This window comes from Hemibagrus wyckioides, linkage group LG09, assembly GCF_019097595.1.
Source record: "Hemibagrus wyckioides isolate EC202008001 linkage group LG09, SWU_Hwy_1.0, whole genome shotgun sequence".
Classification (NCBI taxonomy): domain Eukaryota; kingdom Metazoa; phylum Chordata; class Actinopteri; order Siluriformes; family Bagridae; genus Hemibagrus; species Hemibagrus wyckioides.
In genome coordinates, this window is record NC_080718.1 from 24402374 (window position 1) to 24416990 (window position 14617).

General features: G+C 37.5%; 1 protein-coding gene across 3 annotated transcripts in view; it reads right to left on the reverse strand.

Moving 5' to 3' along the window:
* larp1b (La ribonucleoprotein 1B) overlaps nt 1-14617 on the reverse strand; it is a 46214-nt gene that overhangs the window by 10641 nt on the left and 20956 nt on the right. Inside the window, exons 3-11 of one of the 3 annotated variants that reach the window (XM_058399557.1) lie at nt 12179-12238; nt 9763-9976; nt 8249-8365; nt 7356-7518; nt 4083-4227; nt 3648-3822; nt 2735-2976; nt 2043-2105; nt 351-707 (exon numbers count right to left, since the gene is read on the reverse strand). In XM_058399557.1, coding sequence (XP_058255540.1) covers nt 351-707; nt 2043-2105; nt 2735-2976; nt 3648-3822; nt 4083-4227; nt 7356-7518; nt 8249-8365; nt 9763-9976; nt 12179-12238 — 1536 coding nt within the window. Of the gene's footprint in view, nt 1-350; nt 708-2042; nt 2106-2734; nt 2977-3647; nt 3823-4082; nt 4228-7355; nt 7519-8248; nt 8366-9762; nt 9980-12178; nt 12239-14617 lie in introns of all 3 variants that reach the window. The other 2 variants (XM_058399556.1, XM_058399558.1) reach the window with 2 other exon arrangements.

Genomic DNA, 14617 nt, shown 5'->3' on the forward strand with positions numbered 1-14617 from the left:
CAGATGCATTTTGGGAGCCCTGACAGACTGGCCCCCTGTAAAGGATATGTAAAGAGTGATACGCCAACTGAGATCCAGAGACGCTGCAAGGAATAAATTATAATTAGCAATGTGGAGCTATGATTCAGCGCAAATTTAGCACTTCTCAGTGCTCATCTCTGGAGTGTGAATATGGCCCTGTGGATCACTAAAGCCAGAGCCTCACTGGAAAAAAGTCCATTTTAGTGGAATAAGCAATTTAGTCATGAGCAGGTCTGCTTCAAAGTGTAAGTTCTGTTGTTTTACTTGAACCTGACTTTTTAATATTATGCCTCACCTGAAACCGCACTACAATACCTCCCTGTAATTACCTTAATGTTGGTACCATCCAGCTGATTCTCGTCCCCCGTCCACAGGTCCTGCTCATAGTAGTAGAGACCGTCGTTGATGGCTTTAGCGAGCTCGGCGGTGATTTTGGCACGGGAGATGTGGTTGCCTGTGCGGTCGCCGCCCGGGTGCTTGCGCAGGTGCGGTGGCGTCTGCGTGACGATCAGGATCTTGTTCACATCGCTGTCATCCAGCTCGCCGTCCGAATCGTCGTCTGACCAATCGGTAAAGGTGTTCTTGCGAGGTGCCGCAAGCTGTTCGATCTCTTCGTCAAACAGGAAGTCGAGTTCCTCCTGGTCAGCCTCGGGTTGTTGATTTGTCTGGGCCGGTGTTGAGCGTTCCTGAGCAAAGGAGCATTTTCTACATGAATTTGATGATAAAAACAAACTTTTAACAAACTCTAAACAGTAATACATTACGATGGATATAAAGGGAACTGTCAGGATTTGCTCTGATCAATACATATTCCAAGCAGTTAAGAGGATATGTACTTTAGAAGCACCAATGTGCTGATATAATAATTTACCAAGGGTTTAAAGCTGCAACTTTAAAGCTTTTAAGACGGCTTTAACCTGATGACAGCCGGTGAGTCAAAATCAAGACAAGTTCACCAGTGCTAGACTTTTTTCTTCTTCATACAAGTATAATTAGGAGCAAACAATCTAATTTCTTGCCTTCCAGTCAACCAAGTTTGGTAAGTGTGATTTGTTATGTAAGTAACATGGTTTTATTTAACTTAATGACTTAACATAGCTCAGCTGAGGACTGGATTACATCAGCAGCCATTAAAAACTAGGCATCCGAATAATAAATACAGATAATGAAAATAGACTAAAAACTTTTTAAAGGTAAATATAGAAAGGAGATATAGAAACAGACAGAGATGGACAATAGTGTAAAAATATCATATCCGGATATTTCCTGAATAAATTTATACTTTACAAAGACAAAAACATCACAAAGCAAAACAATAGCATTATTAGTGATGTTTTAATAATTAATTATTTATTTCAGAAAGGAGGGACAAACATTCTGCACAATTTTATTTAAATTTATATTAAATAATTAGAAATATATTAAATAATACAATTTTGTATAAAATTAAGAGGTTTGTATTATGTTTACACTACATTAGAAGTCCTGACAGAAATATTCATTAAAGGGTTTTTTTTTTTTTATTTGTTTTAGTATTAATATTAAAATTAAGACAACAAAATAAAATGTATAGAATTAACCACTGACCCCAAAAAAAAATATCTTTAAACATTCTTAACTGAAGTTTTCGCTCTTAGCATTTCAGTGAACAAACATGCCAAGCTCCTAAATAAATAAATAAATAAATAAAATGAAAAAACATTTGACTGTTTATGTGTGATAAATTTTATCATGGTGTTCATCATATCCTCCATCTGCAGCTGCAGTGGAAAACAAATAGAACAGAAGAAGGAACAAATTGCTTGTTAGTCATCTGACAGAGAATATCTGTAAAATATGGAGGCTTCTGTTATATAATAATAATAATAATAATAATAATAATAATAATAATAATAATAATCCCTATTATTATTATTACTACTTTTCAAAATTATTATTACTATTCAAAATAGAATTCTAACAAAAACTTTCATGAATGAAAAAAAAAAAAAAGGCAGAAAAAGAGAGCAAGAATACTTAACTGTTAAGACAGAAGGCTCAGACTTAGAGGAAGGAGGAGGATGGTGAGGAAGGGTTTCAGATGGCTGAGAAAGCATAGGAGGAAGGGAGCAATGAAATGGAAAAAAAAGAGAAATGAAGAGACAGTAGTAGAATTAAAATGAAAAGCAATAGACAGAAACATAGCATCAGATTTAGCCATGTTAAAAGGTGGAGGAGTGAAATGATGTAAATTAATTAGATAATTTCTCCACTTAACGGAGAAATGAAAGTGGTTGTAGTATTGCTGGTGATTTAATTAGTAACATTTGGTAAGTAAGTTGATGTAAGAGTTTAAATAAATACTTTTTTTTTTTATTATATTTTTAGCCCTTATCCAGAGCGACTTGACGCTTAAGGGCCTTGCCCTTAAACAGTGGCAGATTGGTGGCCCTAGTATTTGAACTTACAGCCTTCCAATCACTATCCAATGCCTTAACCACTGAGCCATCACTGTTACTTAATCATTTTTGGAGCATGAAAATCAGAGAACAGGCTTAATGAAAATTCAACTCCTTTGCAATTCCCACTTCAGAAAATGTATACAAGACAGGTAACCATTAGGTGAGAAATCTTATTTCTGACATAATCTACTTCAATTTGCATGCAAAAAAACTGACAGGAGATGAGCTTTACTCTTCCGTCGAAGTGCTTGTGTACATCTTCAGACCTTTACCTTGTTTTTCCCGGAGGTGTTTCTATGCCGCTTCTCCACCTGAACCCACTGGTTCTCCGGATCAGGCACACTGCTGGACAGCCCCTCGGTGGTCCTCTCATCCGAGCTGGACACACTTTTCGACTCGACCGCGGACGACTCGTCAGACTGCGGTTTGGTGTCAGTATCAGAGCTGTCGTTTAATTGGCCGTTTGTGGCGGGAGGAGGTTCGACTGTGGTCTGATTGACCGGGGAAGTTGAAACTGAAACGGAGGAGGAAGAGGTTAGCTGAGGTGATTTGTGTACGTGTGTGTATTGTACTGTATTTTATCTTTACAGCAACACAGCTGGGTCAGGTTACAGATGACTTGGTAAGCACAAAGAGTTTAATGAGGTGTGTAAGAGCGGATAAAACTAAACACTGTGTGTTTTTGTGAGCATGTACTTTGCTGAAATTAATACCGAAACACTTCGGAGAGACTCATATCAGAGTTCCGCATCAAACTCAACTGAATAACAGTAATAATGAAGATCACTGGGTTATAATGCAGTCAGGACTGCTATTACTGAGGATGCTTGCTATAATTTAGAAAGAAATTTATTTCAGAATTATTACATTTATTGTATTACATTTATTTATTGCTGCTATATGTGGTATACTCATGAGTAGCTGTAAATGTATTATTAAAAAATTACCAAAGCATTATACAGCTTATAATAATTAGTAAGCACTTGCTATGTTAATTATTATTAAGGCATATGGATTATTATATTGTTATATTGATTATGGACTGCTAGAATATTGCTATAAATTGCTATTGCTAATTGATGCTATTTAAGACATAATTATGCTGTTATGTTTAATACCTGTATGCACAAATGCAGGAACATAAAAATATTCAGCTGTACCAAAAGCACCAGAAGAATTCAGTACCTGCAGTGAGTGAGGTGAAGGTCTGTCCCGGGACAAACTCAGGACAATGAATGAGCTGGCTGAAGTCTGTGTGTGAGGAGTTGGCAGGCGGCCCGGGGATCGGCCAGCGCTCCGGATCGTCCTTTCTCCGAATCCGTTCATCGACAAGCTCCACTACGTCACTGCTTTTCATTGCCTGAAAACACGAATACATACACGATTAGAACGCAAGAACTCTTTCACAAGAAGCTGAAGAAGGCTCACATGCTGGTCTAAGCAGAAGGACTTCTGAGCTGAGTGCTAAAACATACAGATAAAACCTGATGCCTTCTCAATCATAAGGAACTCTGAAGCCTTTACCACTGCCAATAGAAGTATAGCCAAGAGAAATCCTGTTTTGCAATATGCTCTTAAATATAAATAAACATCTGTCATATTATATATGAAAAAGGTCACCTCGATGATGAGACTGACGTCGGTGGTGAGAGCTTGGATGCGGCGGAAACCGGCGATGAGAGAGATGGGCAGGAAGCCCTTAGCGTCCATCTTTCTCCTCAGGAAGAAATCCCGTTCCAGGTTGTGCAGGCTGAAGTAGTACTCGCTTCAAGAACAAACAAATAATGCAAAACTTTAATTCATTTGCAAACACACTGAATAAATTAAATAGCAACAATAGCAAAGGGCAATGCAAATTTAATACTGAGAGTTTTTAACGAGAGATAAGACCAATATAGAACTTCTTTTTTGTGGTCGTGATAGCATTGTTATTGCATATTTGTTCAGTTATACACAGAAATATGTACTAAAATACCTTGCACAGTGCAGTTTCTAACAAAATATTTCCTGGAAAAAATTCCAGGACTCTTCTGTAATTAAAAAAACCCCCACATATATAAACACTACTCAATTTACACTATAAACACTACTCCAAACACACACTGATTTATTCAGGTAAATCAGGTTATTACGGATTAAGGTGTTTAACAGAATGTGTTACTGTGCGTAAGAGGCCAGCGTGTGAACAACATACCCAAATATAAGCACATGCACAATATTTAAATGTATCCGAATCTCATCTCACATATAAATAATAGATAATTCAAGAATAATTAGCAACTGAGTAAAATGTTGTATTTCTTTTTAATAAACCCAGATCTCTGGCACCTACTGTATACAAAGCTAAAGGTACCAGTGGTGGTCAGCATGATACCATTTGATTTGCACATATAAAAGTAGGCAACAAGAAGCCCTGTAAAAACTTGTCTACTTCACACCCACTCCCCGAGGCTATTAAACTAGACTACACTCATTATTCTCAGGCTCCAACCTGCCTGACTGATACCTCTGTATAACTGACACACTGCAGAGAAACAATAGCAAACTGTACAGTACAGAGGATTTACACTCGTGAGCCTCTCCCCACCTTTTCCCCACAGCCTCTTAAAAATAAAAAATGAAGACTAGATTCCAGAAACTTCTGTTAGTTAGCACAGAAGGAGGTACAGAGCATCAATCAGGTCAGATTACAAACTTCAAGTTTCTGAAGCTTGTAGCCAGAAAAATGCATGAGGTTTATATCACACGGAGGGCTGTAGGTGGAGCCTCTGAGGATGACTAACAGGGATTACAATGAAGCTGTAAACACTTAAGGAATGAGATCATCGCTGAGAAGAAATAAATGTTAGATGAGATCGATTTCTTTATCCAAATTATGGCTAAAACTTCAGTTCCTAAAAAAAATTCTGTACTTGTGCCTAACATTTCCTTAATCCATCACTTCTGCTGTAGTCTCTATCAAAAAATTATTATTTTGCTTCACAGCAGTTTCTTCTGCTACTACCTGCATGCACTGCAGAATAAAAGATTGAAAAAGGATTAAGTGAGACAGGATAGGCAACTTTTTTGGAAGAAACATCAGGATCCCCACCCAACATTCCAATACGTTTACTTGGCTAACTTTATAAGGCAAGTCACACGCCCATGTACCCTAAGAGGTTGATTTACTTCATGGCAGCAGAGTTATGGAGAGCACAATGCATGTTCCAAAGTTTTACAGATCATGTCTTTCATGAGCTGGTTTCTTGCGGTCCAGTTTCATTGTTTAAATCCACCCAAAGCTGTTCTTTTTTGTCAAGTGCATAAAAGGATTTCATTTAATAGTGCAGACTAATCAAAGTGTGAAGATACACTGCAGTGATTTTGCCCAAATAAGTGAAAAACATGAAATATGTATTAATATATTCTTGTAAACAGATATAACCTACAACTTAAACCTATAAATGGATGGACAGAGAAATTGGTATATAGACACTATGTGATATTTATTATGGCACAAATGAAACAAATATGTAGGCAGATATTTAGATGGATGGATGGATGGATGATAGACAGACGGCTATGCAGACTGGATTACATGTACACTCACTTGTTGCATTGTGTGTTACTGCTTGAACACAGCAACAACCGTACAGCTAATTTTGTCCATTTTATAAAATACATCTTTCCTGCTTCCTATTTTAAAATATGCATTATTTATTTGTTCCTAAACATAAACAAACAATGGCATTATTGGTAATACTTCATTTAAATATTAAATCTCTAAATATCATTCAAAAAATCAATTTTAAACTCTAGCTAGTCTTGAGCATCAGCGCTTTTTCCTGTTGTCTGTTTATTCTGTGCCTAAAGTAAACAATTTATTATTTTAAACAAATCTGGCCTTCAAATCAAGCTATAAGGTGACTTTAAATGTACTGTACCGGAAATAGTTTCTAATAAAACCTTCTTGTTTTATGACATCTCTTACTGTTTTAAATGCATGCCAGATTTTCGATAATAAATATATTATAAACTGTCTGCAACAGTCATGTCCTCTTGCTTCTTTCATGGTATATTTTGCTGTTTTTCTCTCCAGTCACTCGCCTGGCTCTCCCCCTCGTCTCATACTTGAACTTGGCCACAGTTTAAGAGCAGCTCTGACCAGAGATTCACTCCCTACTGATCCTGGACCAGCCCTTTAAACCACAATTATGTAAGCAACAGAAAGAACTGATTCCAGACCAGTATGTGGTCTCTGTGTGTGTGTGTGTGTGTGTCCTCCCAGTAGGGCTTCAGTAGACAGTGCAGCAAGCATGACTGAGCTTACTCAATAAAATTACAGCACACACACACACAGAGTAGGAAAAACATGCAAAGAAACTCACACACTGACACACTAATGCACACAAGAGATTATGAACTGGGAAAACTCTTGACTCCTATTTTCATTTCCATAAAATTGCTCACACACACACACCTCCACACACCATTTCTTCTCTCTTACTCCCACACCCTGATTCACAAAAATACATCTTTGGACACACACATACACACACACACATATATGCACACATATGTGTGCACACACACACACTCTGGGTTTCATTCCCAGATCATTTACAATTCCACCTTAGGCAGTAATTCTAAATATAGGACACAGACACACACACACACACCTGACCCTAGCCATGCGTTGCCTTTCCTCTCCCTGATGCAATCAGAGCTCCACCTACTGGTGGCTATTCTTTAACACACCATGCCAATGTAAACGAGTATATATGTATTTGTGTGTGTGTGTGTGTGTGTGTGAGTGTGTGTGTGTAGTTAACCTTTAGATTTTAAATCTATTACAAGGACACTGCAGAACTTAAAAGAGAGCCCGGGAATAAGAACAGCGGGAGGTAAGCTTACATCTGGCGCTTAATATACTCCTTGAGCAGACTCTCCTCGATGGTGTACATCTGTACTCGGTTCCCGTCGTCATAGAAATACATCATGTTGGTCCCGAACTCTGCAGCCATGGCGGAACCATCGGCGTAGGATTCCCGATAACTGTGGGAGTAGTCAAAACGCCCTGGGGAGCAGATTTACAATAATTAGCCATTTCTTAACATTAAACACTAGAGATACAGGGTTTCTTTTTGCACATGCCTAAACACTGTAAACAATTTATAATAAATATATATATATATATATATATATATATATATATATATATATATATATATATATATATATATATACACTGATTGGTAAATACTGTATATAAGGTACATTTCAGGAACAATCGTACTTTTGTGCTTTCACACAGGTGTGGGAAAAGAGGAGTTTTGTTTTAGTGTTTTTTTGTGTTTATAAATTCATTAAATGACTCTTACAAATTCATTAAATGACTTTTATTGTGCTCGATTTAGTTCTAGGAAGTACCCAGAAGACTTTGGACCTTTTTTCAGTCGCATGTTTGTGTGCTTATCTCTCTAAGCACTATGTGTTTGCCAAAAAAAAAAAAAAAAGATTAACAGATGTTTGTTGGAGGAACATTTTTTTCACCGAGACAAAAACATTAAGATATACGAGGAAAAATGTTCCGAGGTGCAAATGAATGATCCGGTTTGAAAGCATATGGATTAGTATATAGATTTTAGCACCAGGTTTTTCACACTTGCTGTAGAAAAAATTGAATAAAAATACAATAATTGCTTGTACAGAACCTTCAATCCCTTTAAACCCCCTTTTAAAATAAATATATTGTAGTATAGTAAGAGCTCAGTATATAGTCTTTGCCACAACGGCCATGTGGATACCTCGTCCGCGACCTCTACCCCTGCCACGACTTTTGCCCCGTCCCCGGAGGCCACCACGGACGCTGCTACCCTCGCTGCGAACGCTTGATGTCTCTTCATTGAAATCCCTCCTGAAACCTGCACAAACAACACACACACAGAAAAAGAAATAAGCAACACACACAAGCTGTGTTCACTACCACACCCCCCTTAGACTTTTTCAATTATTTTGGACAACAGAAGATTAACTAAAACAATGAAAGACTGAATGAAAGAAAGTCTCTTGTATGTTAAGTGTACATTTTGGCCACAGCACCATTGCTGTCCTGCTCAACAGCATGACCTAACCCTAAGGCTCTGTTACACAGTTTGATGCAACACGATACTCGTCACATCCCCCTCTGCTCACCCAGCACAGCCTCAAATATAGTGACAGAAGCTCTCCATGTCCTCACCCTCAATAGATCAATACTGAAATAAACAGGAGCTTTCAGGATTGAGAGTTAAATGCAGGACTAGGAGAAATTTCAACTTTGTGATCATAACTAAGTACAAATATGGTTACATGTCCTCGTACAGCTTGTTCTCATAGCAGCTGTAAAGATTTGTGTCATTTGTAACCTATTCTCACTCCTCAGTTCACGAAATAAGGCATTAGTTCCCAAATCACTGAGTATCTTCCCAAGTTACACACAACATTAAAGAAAGGAATCAAGTTCAGTGACTTTTAATTCATTTGAATTCGGTCGTGCTTCGTGATGAGAATAAAACTGAGTTATTTTTTAGCTCCAGAACAGATAAATCCCCTGACATTGAGTCATGTCCACATCAAAAATGAAAAAAAAAAGAATGTAATAAAGAGTCAATAAAAGCACTAAAATTAACATTAACATTTGCGAATGCTGAATAAATTCACTGGCGCTTGTTTTCATCAATGTCCAATTTATTAATGAAAGTAACGTTTACACATTTTAATGTGAATGTAATAGATATAATTAGATATAAAGACGTGGATGTCTGGGGGAAAGTTTGTGTTCTCACTTGTTATTATCGTAATAAATAGACATTTCTCTACCAGCCTCACAAATTTCATTCTCTTGAAAGACACAGCTGGTCATTTTACAGTGAAAACAGAGACCTCTGCCCTGGAGACTCTCCTGTGCTGATAAACTTCGAAGCTACATGTCTCTTAAACACTGCTTACAAGCAAGACAATAACAAGTCATTTTTTTTACTCTGCACAGTGTTTTAAATCCGTATTTTTTAGTCTTTTTTGTAGTTATTTTAGTTTAGAGTGTGCTGTATGAGTCCTTGTGTTTGAATGAGTGCATTAACATGTCCTCACTAAAAGTTCACCTTCTGACCTATCAAAATCCAGAAATCCAAAACTGATGTATAACAGATTATAGATTATATATAACATACTAGAACAAAGGAAATGCTTAATAACTAAGGAAATGTGTCAATTTTAACGTATAACTCTTACATACATCAGATGACTGAACAGGTTCATGAGCGTAGGTGCAGAGTCTCACCTCTCCTGCGGGGGACGCTGCTCTGAGTGTCTTTCCCGGTCTCTTTCTCCAGCTCGGCGGTTAGATGCGTCTCCTGCTGTGCCTCCCTGTTCTCTTTACTGTCGCTCCCATCACTACCGCTCTCCTTCTCTCTCTTCTCTCCTCCACGCTCCCTCCTTCTCTCTCGTCGCCCGGCTGGGACTTTCTGACCCTGTGCATTCAGTGCGTTCTGCTGCTGCTGGAGGAATAACGTGAGGGACGCAAACAATTAATCCACCAATCACTGAAGTTAACCATGTCACTAGAGTCAGAAATAACTGAAAATCTTCATTGCACAATTTAGCGAAAATGTTTATACAGGAAAACTGGATTTTCTTTATACTGGCCACCAGTCTAATATCAATCTGGGAGCTGCTCATGAATAATTCAGAGATGAATTACTTGCCGGCAAAAAGTTTTACGTTTTAAGTAATACTATTTTCTTCTAAATGTACTGTAATTACTGACACCCAAAAGGAATATTTTAAATAAACGCAAACAAGCTCAAGTCATTCTGCATTTGCTCTCAACCCCGGGAACGGAAAAACATGGCTACCAACCAGCACACAGGTAATAGATCTAAAAAATGCATAAGCCGTTAAGTAATGTGGGTATATACTGGGAAGTAAACCTCACCTTTGTTGTGATGCGATTTGATTAATTAAGCAATGATGGATCTGATCTGCTACAGAACAATGTTATGGTGAATTGAAGAATGATAACAGAGCGAATGACCAAAAGGTCAATCAGCTTGCTAGCAAATGTATATATCGGTTTAAAAAGTATAAATAATTATTTTTAAACACTTGCCGTCTGTCCTTTATCAGTAATAACTGATATATAATCGACTATTGTAAAGCCCATCCTGGTTCAAAATAAGAGATTCAGAGCCTGAAGGGTCATTAATACTGCATGTACAGGCATTGTGTGTTGGGGTAAGATTTTATATAACCATCATCAGCTTGTTTGGCAAAACAAAGCAGACTGCATGCAAGTAAAAGCTCCTGATACCCTAGTGTCAAATATGAAGGTGAGTCATTGCTTTGCAGCTATTCTGTGGCTGGCAATTCTGGTTGCCTATGCCAAGAGGTTCAGACCGGACCATAGAGCTTATAACCAGATGATATACCAAACAGGCTTCCAAATCAACTCAAACGTTTCTCAGCCTCTGCATTTGAACCCTACTGAAAACCTGTGGCTAGAAATGAAGAAGAAATTCCACAGCACAATCTAAGATAATAAATCAGCTTGAAATATTTTGCTTAGAGGAGTGGATGAAGATCTCTCGAACATGTCTCTACAAACCTAATAAGACATTAGTCATCAATTAGACATTACTTAGATATCAATTAGGCTCAATGCTGTTATTTGCGTGTTGGCATCACTAATGTGTAAGGCAAGAGAGGTGCTAAACATGACGCTTGGTTTATTGATGTTTTAAAAAAACCTCCTTTTGTGTTATCTTTGAATTATAATAATACAATATGCTTGTTTGTTAGATCTCAAAATACCACTAACACATTTCATATATTTTTGATCAGTTCCATGAAATTTCTAGAGGCCGCTGAACAAAAAAAAAAAAAAAAAAAAAAAAACTAGCAAACTGTATAAATAAAACGTGTCAGAACCAGTAGGATTCCACAGCAAAACCACACAGCGCTCAGACTTCAGACGCTACTGTGCAAATTGAGAAAAAGGATCTTTTTAATAGTCCATCACTGGGTTCCTGCGGCTATAGTTAAAGGCTAACATTTACCCAACCTGAGCACTTAATAAAGCCTAAGTGTGTAACGATGTATGCATGACATGAAACACAGCCTAAAGCAGTCAGACAGTGTGAATAAAACCACTTCAGTTCTCAGTGGCGTCACAGTTCTCGGGTAATTGAGGAAGATAGTAATAATAATAGTGTGATATAACAGCTGTTCCTGACACATTATTAAATCTCGATTAAGTGGAATGAAAGCGTGTAATGCGTTAGTCTGTCATTCTACAAAACGAGACGGAAAAATTAATAAGGCTCACAGGAGCAAAAGTGGCTGTGCTTTGCGGGTGGGAGAGACGTGTGTCTCTCTCTCTCTCTCTCTCATCGATCACAGTAACTCTAACCATTCGAAAGCTTCTGCGAGTTTATGAATGTGGAAGGGGGCAGATATCCTCCTCTGAGTGTGTTACGATGCCCTCTGATGCAGCATGAGCAGCAGTTTAGTTTCTCTGAAGAAGCGCACAATAGATTTCACCGCCTGGGGTTTTACAGCACTTGTATAGTAAGAAGCAATATAAAATACACAATATAATATCTTAAATTACAAACAAATTTGTAAACATGGAGAAAACTTGACATTTTGGAGTCACAGCAACAGTTATTTTCTCAATAAACATAGAACATTTTTCTCACCTCCTTATTGGCTATTTCTCCAGGAGTAGGCCAGTTAGTGATGTCACTGAAGTCACTCGACTGGGTAATGGGGAAGAACCAAAGGGGGGAAAGAAAAAAAAAAAATTAAAAATAATAATAAAAAAAAAAAAACAGAAAAAAATGACCACACTGAAAATAACAGTATGTATAGAAATATCAATAGAGAACTTTAACATTTGTGAAAAGAACTGATTTCATTTTTGATTCAATATAAATATATAGGACCATAAATACCACAAATTGAGATTAAGAAATAAAATAAATATATAGCAATCGCTGGGGTCCAAGCATTACTTATTTAAGAAAAAAGCCCTTACACAATCAGAGTGATAGATCTGATAAATAGTGTTCAGTTGTCTTAGTCCAATTTTAAGTTGAACAGGGCATAATCCAAAGATTCATGTGAGGCAAGAATCAAGCTAAACCAAACAAGTCGGTGGAAGAAAAAAAAAAAAAAAACAAGTAGGAATGTAAACTTTGGACTCTGTATATCTAGTACCACCAACAGTCCAGTTTTGCTATGGAATGGCCAGTCAATGTGGCGAATTTAGTTATAATCATCTAAAATGAAACATGACAAATGGCTGATGAAATGTGATTGAAGGTTAAATCTTTTCTGTACTTTCGACAAACAAACCCCAAGTCAATGAACCTCAAGCTTTATTAGACTTTCGGAAACTTAAATAAAACCAAGCTCCACTTCGGTAGCATTGACCTGCGCGATTTATTCTGCTAGAAAATGAAACAAATCTAACTTCGTAGTATTTTCCAACCAAATTTGTGAAGATTGTGCAAAATTAAATATGCATATAATATGCAAAATTTAATTATACACAATCCTCACAAATATGGTTGGAAAATACTATGAATTTGGACTTGTTTTATATATATTACAAATATATATTAGCTTAAAATATAATAAGGCACAAATACACTGTTATTTAGGCTTTCACCTGGCAAAAGGCAATGAGCCTGGTAAATAATGGCTTAAAAATAAGCCATTTTATTTGTGCCGAAATGTGTGATGCAGAGTCACCACTAACATAGCTGGAATTTACTCAGTTATCCAAGTAGTAGATGGGATTCTGCATCTTTATTTGCTAAATTCTGATAAAAACATGATAAGAAATCAGGACAATGGGAGAAAAGAGAAGAGCTAAAAGAGAAGACAAAAGAAAAGATTAAAAAAAATCGATATGTTTCAGGCTAAAAAGCTTGGACCCTTAAAAAGGAGGGATCATAATTCAGACCTTGACCACTACACACTCACGCAATCCTCACAATGTACTCACAAAACTGCACTTTTAAATTTGGGTATTTTGGCAGATTATGATATCCGCTGCTTTTTCCTCTCTGCCTGACCTTTCAGCGTCACAAATTTTTTGTCCGTCTCTGCATTAATGGACAGGAGCTGAATAAGCCGTGTCTCTCTTCGCGTCATTGCAAACAGCATTTTTTTTTTTTTTTTGACATTCCACAGACAGTCTAAAGAATCAGCATTTCTTCCTTAGGTACAACATAGGTCATGCTTTTATTCCAAGCACTGCAATACAAAGGAGATTTCCCAGAATTCCAAGTGCCATTGTAAAGTCGCAGTGATGTATATTTAAGTATGTCTATGAAATTGTGCAGTTGCACAGCTCCACTACAGAAACTTTAATGTTGACACTGGGTGCAAAAAACACAAGAAATAAAAAAACACCCACACAGAAGTCAGTGTACCCAAACACACCTAGACACAAACACACACCTACACACAAACACACAAACTCCAGCCCAGGTACCATAACCAAAACAACATTCCCACCTCCCCCAGTCCATCATACTACAACACAGAGACAACTGGACATTCAACACAGGCACAAGAAAAATATGCAGCAATCTTAAAATTGTTTAGATAAAAATTTGGAGAACATTCCATTCAGTCTACATACTGAATACATTTCTTTAACTACTACAATTAGACTCCATTTACACACAGCAGTACTGTCTGAACAGGCAACTCCACTGCCATGCTGTGGATAAGTAATGAGGAGGGGGATTTAACTAAGTAGGATTGGGCACAAACCCTAGAGTAATCACAAGTGACAGTAAGGATTGTATGTGGGGCAGGAACTGCATGGGGGTAGGAACTAGAGTTTGACTGACAGCAGTAGTTTTGGAAGCAGGAACTGCACTGGGGGTAGGAACTACGGATTGACTGACAGCAGTGGGTTTGGGGGCAGTAACTATGTGGGAGGGAACTACAGTTTGACTGGTCACAGGGGTTTTGGAAACTACATTGTGGTGAGAACTAAATATTAATTGGTAATCAGGGTTTTAAGAGCAGGAACTGCATTAGGGGTCAGGACTACAACTTGATTGGTGACAGGGGTTTTAAGAGCAGGAACTGTATTAGGGGTCAGAACTACAACTTGA